A 5923-nucleotide genomic window follows, 5' to 3' on the forward strand; every position below is an offset into this window, starting at 1 on the left:
ATAATATTTATTTATAAATTATACGATCTAACTTTGAAGTGTAGAATTTTAGCTATAATCAAATGATTGACCTATGCGAAGAGCCATACCATTAGTTTCTTAATGTCAAATCGTAATTATGGGATTACTTTGTACGGAGTTAATTTGAGCCTTTTCTTTATTTTGATATCTTAGTTACGCAGTACTAGTAATTAATGGGGTGAACGAAAATCATATGTTTTTACTTTTATTTGATTCGCCTATTTTCTTTTCTCGAGAAAAAAAAGATCACACTAAAACAAGGGAATAGAAAGAAGAAGCACTAGAGTCAATTATGGATTCCCTTTTAGTGTTTGTGGCTACACTTATGCTTTCGCCCTTACTATTTTGATTTTTTAATGACTCCATATTCACCACTATAGTCTGAGAGATTGTATGTCTACATGTTATATTAGTACTATTCTTTCCACTGATGTAACGTCAGTATTTTCAATTTTGAGAAGAATATGAAGTCGAGAAAAAAGAAGAATAATATGAACTGACCTTTCTTAGTATTAACAATGAGATAGACATATTCTCTAACTGTATTCATCCATTTCCGAGGGGGAAAGGATAATTTTTGAGTGGTCCAATATTTTTGTGGCTTCATTTCTGCCAGATTTCTGCTTAAATTTTGCACATAGCCTAATGTTGATGGCTTTTGGTTTCTTCTGAAGCCTTCTTGTATATATTAACTACTTTGTTGGGGTTGCTTGATGTAGGCCTGAAGAGTGTATTTGCTGCCAACTTTAAGAAGTTCTAAAATGGGTGAACTCTCAGGCCAAGAACCTCTTCTTTTGAGGAAAGAAAATGAATTTGATTATCTCAATAAGACACCATTTTGGGTATCATTAACAAAATTAATTCTCAAAGTAGTAATGTGGGTGATCTTCATTGCATGGGCAACTTTTATTTTCTTATCGCCTTCTAAATTCATGAATGATTTGCAAGGGAAATTTATTCGAGCCACCCAAGGAACTATTTTTGGGACTACAGGTTTGTATCTAACTTGAAAGTTTCTTATTTTAATGTTGTATCATTGTTTCGAATTTCTTAGTAAGTGATATCAGTTTTTGTTGGACTGCAGGAAGTATATTCTTGATATTCAGTTTCCCAATTTTCATGATTGCATTTCTTGCAATTATTCGCATCGTTCTCTCTGGTGAAGATGAACACCAAGTGTATGTGTATCTGCTAGCTTGATTTATTAATTCTTAGAACTCCTTTATAAGTTAGTGGTTGTTCTGAACTTGTGTAGTTAATTGAATTTTTAATTGTTGTAGGAAGAAGGCTGCAAAAAGTCCAAGTTTTCGGTTGTGGACATTCCCAGTGCTGGTGAATGGACCATTTGGGGTTGTTACAGCTGCAGAAATGATTGGAGTTATACTCTTCTCAGTGTACATCGTCTGGGCTGTTATTATGTACAGTATACAAAATGTTGACCTCTTATCCTTGTTTCATGTACAAGACATGAAAGAGAAAAGGTAATTCTGTCACCATGATCATGTTTCCTGCTAGTTTGGGTTTGTCTGATTTCTCACTTTTGCTCCTGTGTCTGAATCCCCAGACCCCACTTTGTGCGACTGTACTAGGTTTGTTGTTGTTGTTGTTGCTTCTATGTGTATGAAGAGAAAGTAGTTGCTAATAATGTTCACCATGTTCAAGAATGGATTGTTAACCTGCTCATTTAGGCCTATTGCTGTTCTATAATTTGGACCATCTTATTCCGGCTTGACAAAATGGTCATCGTATTATATATACTTGTGTGGCCGGGCTAATAAATCATTATACCTTCTCAGAGAGAACTACATGATATGATTCTTTATAGTTATTTATATTGCATCCTTCTGGCCCTTAATTGCTCTATATTCAGAAATGTTTCGCTCCAATACACCCTTAATTTGAATTTTGGTATTTCAATTTTAGTTTGTTCTTATATTATCTTCTTATACAGTAGCTCTTATTTCTCCAGAAATGTGCATGCATAGAATTCTGAAGGTACTGAAAGTCTGAAACATTGACAAGTTCAATTTAGTGAAGCTTTAGCTAAACATGACTTTGGAGCTTGTTTAAAGATTTCATTTATTCTTTAAACAGAATTTAGACTCGACTTATTGAAATAATAAATATATCCTGTTTTTTTATGTTTATTCCTGCACCGGTCTAATGAAAACAAACTGATTTAGATAAGTTTAGTACAGTTAACTTTCCGTATCATACGATAATTCCAGGATATTCTGTCTATGCGTTTGATTTTAGTAACTTCACTGATATAAGTGAGGATCTTTTAAGTTCATTTGCTGCACTTTATCTAATCCACCTGTGATTTTAAATTGAGAAAGATAGATTGATTTTCTCTTCTTTTTATCTGTCCTCTCTTCTATGTCACTTCAATTTATAAATCGCGCATCTTGTTAAATATAAAGAGAATTCCATGTGAAAAGGTTTCAAAGTATTCGGATATAAGCAGTTCCAGCCACATAGTTCTTATATCAGACTTTAGAACCAGTACATAGTAGTTGACTTGAAGGCTCCTTTAATAACAGGATCGACTAATATCTGCTGTTGTAATTTTTCCAGTGCTCTGTTGCTGGAGCTTACAGGCCTTCGTTTTGGATTCATCGGATTAATCTGCTTAGCATTCCTGTTTCTGCCTGTTGCACGTGGTTCAGTTCTTCTTCGAGCTATAGATATTCCTTTTGAACATGCCACTCGATATCATGTTTGGCTGGGACATCTTACTATGGCTCTTTTTAGCCTTCATGGTCTGTTCTATGTGATTGGCTGGGCAATGCGGGGCCGCCTTGTGGAGGAAGTGAGTTCTAAAACTGAAAGTTATTTCCTTAGCCCATAGAGATCCCTTGTACTAAGTTATAATTTAAATATTAATGCTTTATCACATTAACGCATCTTTGTGAGTATTTTTGGTCAAGAAATTGAAGACTTGGACTTTGTCACTGTGTTTAATGCAGCTAATCCAGTGGAAAAGCGTAGGAGTAGCCAATCTTCCAGGGGTTATCAGCCTTGCAGCTGGTTTATTAATGTGGGTGACTTCACTTCCTGGAGTAAGGAGACAAAACTTTGAACTGTTCTTCTATACGCACCAATTATATGTGGTGTTCGTGGTGTTCCTGGCCTTGCATGTTGGTGACTTCATCTTCATGATAGCTGGTGCTGGAATCTTCCTTTTCATGCTTGATCGGTTCCTTAGGTTCTTCCAGTCACGAAAGACTGTTGACATACTTTCAGCCACATGCTTTCCATGTGGAACCGTTGAACTAGTTCTTTCAAAACCTTCGAGTAAATATAAATCTCACTCAACTAATTTCATTTCCTCTGCATTTTTCAATGATTCTAATACTGCTTCTCTTATAATGTAGATTTACGTTACAACGCCCTTGGCTGGATATTTTTACAAGTACCCGAGTTGTCCTGGCTGCAGTGGCACCCTTTCAGTGTCTCCTCTAGTCCTCTTGATGGGAAACATCATCTTGCAATTCTCATAAAGGTTCTTGGAGATTGGACCGAAAAACTGAAGGAACACATCTTGAATCTTTCGGTTGAACAACCTGAGATGGAGCCCCTTTTGCAGCATAATAGGAAGATAACCGCATCTGTTGAAGGTCCTTATGGGCATGAATCACCATACCACTTAATGTATGTGAATACTCAGCCATACCTGTTGAGTATACAATTTTCTTTTATTAAAGTTATCAAGTCATTGACTAATTAATTGGCTTGATCATGCTTCTCCTCTCAGGTATGAAAATCTCATTTTGGTAGCAGGTGGAATTGGAATATCACCTTTCCTAGCGATCTTGAGTGATATCCTCCACCGTATCAACGATAGCAAGCCTTGCCTGCCGAGAAATATACTAATAGTATGGGCTATAAAAAAGTCAGATGAGCTTCCACTTCTTGAGACAGTTGACATGGAGGCAATTTGTCCACTTTTTTCTGATAAACTGAATCTTGAGATTCAAACATTCGTGACTCGGGAATCACAACCTCCATTGGTATTCGTTTTTCCCCCTATTTTTCATTTTTTTTATGTATCATCACCCAATTTTTATGTGTTAATTATGACTTTTTTTTCTCAGGAGGAGGGTAAAACATCCAAAGCAATGAACCCCTCAATCTACCCTGGCTTCAAGGGATGTCGAATGTCTGGTTTGGTTGGTACTGGAAATGTTGTATGGTCTGGATTGTATGTCATAGTATCCACAATTGGGTTGGTGATCACTATAGCATTATTAGACATCTTCTACATAAATCCACACAATATATATTACTGGTGGTACAAGGGGCTTTTGTTGATTGGATGCATGGTTGCAAGTGTTGTTATATTTGGGGGTCTCGTGATCGCTTTATGGCATCTTTGGGAAAAGAAAACCTCACTGAAGGAGGAACCAGAGGACAGCACAAAGAAGATCGACATCCTGCAGCAGAATGAGGCCTCTTTACAGAAGAATCTTGAAGAGGCTCGATCTGTTAATACTATCCTATATGGTGAAAGACCAGATTTCCAAGGTATGTTCAGAGAAACATATGAACTTTGCAAGGTCTACTTTCCCTTAGTTTTCTTGACAGTGTGTTTTAACTTCTTTTTCTGCAGAGATATTTGGATCACATGCAAAGAGTTGGGGAAGTGTAGATATTGGTGTGATAGTATGTGGTCCTCCTACTCTACAGTCCAGTGTTGCTAAAGAGTGCAGAAGGCAAAACTTGCAAAGAAGAGGCCATCAGGCTATTTTCCATTTCAATAGCCACAGTTTTGACCTCTAAATCACCCCAGTAAGCATCCGATAGCTCGTATTAGGAGGAGTTGTTACTGCTCTAATGGGAAAAAGGATCATATCAGCTTAGATTATCTCTGATCATTGTAGCATGTAAGCTTATATCTGTAATAAGCTTCTTGTACATTTTCAGTCTTTGTAAATGCAGCTTTAACGATATAAAGTATATAACAAGATTGTTAGTAATCTGTATTTGTAAAACAATTCTGGAGAAAATAAAATAACATAAACAGAAATGTAAACGAAATAACAACCAATTCGAGCCCACTAAATTCATAGTGTTTCCTTAAGGAATTTAATCCCCTCATAGTACCCAAGGTTATGGATTATTTCTTCCCAGGATAGAACGAATTACACACTGGTGTAGTGGTACTTCAAACCCCAGTGTTTCAGCGAACACAAAGTTCGGTAGCAAATCACACTTACTGTTGCTTTCTTTGAAGTTAAAATATGCAGAAGAAAGGAGAAGAACTTAGAAAATTCGTATGGAAAGTCTGAGCAGAACACGGTGCAGCGTGGAGGTGCCACGAAGGTGACCTTAGATGATGATGGTGTTTTGAGATTGCAGGGGCGAGTTTGTGTGCCCAATGTCGATGGGATTCGAGAGTTGATCTTAGCAGAGGCCCATAGTTCTCGGTATTCTATTCACCCGGGCGCCGCGAAAATGTATCAGGACTTGCGGCAGCATTATTGGTGGCGTATGAAGAAAGATATTGTTGCATATGTGGCTCGATGTTTGAACTGTCAGCAGGTTAAGTATGAGCATCAGAGGCCTGGTGGTTTGTTTCAGCGGATTGAGCTTCCCGAGTGGAAGTAGGAGAGGATTACCATGGATTTCGTTACTGGGCTTCCGTTGACCCGGAAAAAGTTTGATGCTATTTGGGTCATTGTTGATAGGCTGACCAAGTCAACGCATTTTATTCCTGTTGCAGCCACTTATTCATCGGAGAGGTTAGCTGAGATCTACATCCGAGAGATTGTTCGCCTTCATGGGGTGCCGGTATCTATTATTTCGGATCGGGGTACGCAGTTTACCTCGCGCTTCTGGAGGGCAGTTCAGCAGGAGTTGGGCACTCAGGTTCAGTTGAGCACAGCGTTCCATCCTCAGA

General features: G+C 37.8%; 1 protein-coding gene across 1 annotated transcript; it reads left to right on the plus strand.

Moving 5' to 3' along the window:
• Positions 1–418: 418 nt before the first annotated feature.
• Positions 419–5000, plus strand: LOC109206720 (ferric reduction oxidase 7, chloroplastic-like). Its single transcript, XM_019369574.1, has 9 exons — positions 419–1014; positions 1106–1199; positions 1302–1502; positions 2599–2833; positions 2991–3318; positions 3399–3675; positions 3779–4034; positions 4119–4548; positions 4634–5000. Exons 1-9 carry the CDS (start codon positions 783–785, stop codon positions 4801–4803), a joined length of 2223 nt encoding a protein of 740 aa, XP_019225119.1. The 5' UTR covers positions 419–782; the 3' UTR covers positions 4804–5000.
• The last annotated feature ends 923 nt before the right edge of the window (positions 5001–5923 follow it).

Source organism: Nicotiana attenuata, unplaced genomic scaffold (genome assembly GCF_001879085.1).
Source record: "Nicotiana attenuata strain UT unplaced genomic scaffold, NIATTr2, whole genome shotgun sequence".
Lineage (NCBI taxonomy): Eukaryota > Viridiplantae > Streptophyta > Magnoliopsida > Solanales > Solanaceae > Nicotiana > Nicotiana attenuata.

Excerpts from the sequence above, each read along its gene's own strand:
- LOC109206720 (XM_019369574.1), top strand. The coding sequence starts at position 783 with ATGGGTGAACTCTCAGGCCAAGAACCTCTTCTTTTGAGGAAAGAAAAT. Across the intron at positions 2,834-2,990 it reads GGGGCCGCCTTGTGGAGGAA|CTAATCCAGTGGAAAAGCGT; the intron begins GTGAGTTCTAAA and ends TGTTTAATGCAG. Across the intron at positions 4,035-4,118 it reads GGGAATCACAACCTCCATTG|GAGGAGGGTAAAACATCCAA; the intron begins GTATTCGTTTTT and ends TTTTTTTCTCAG.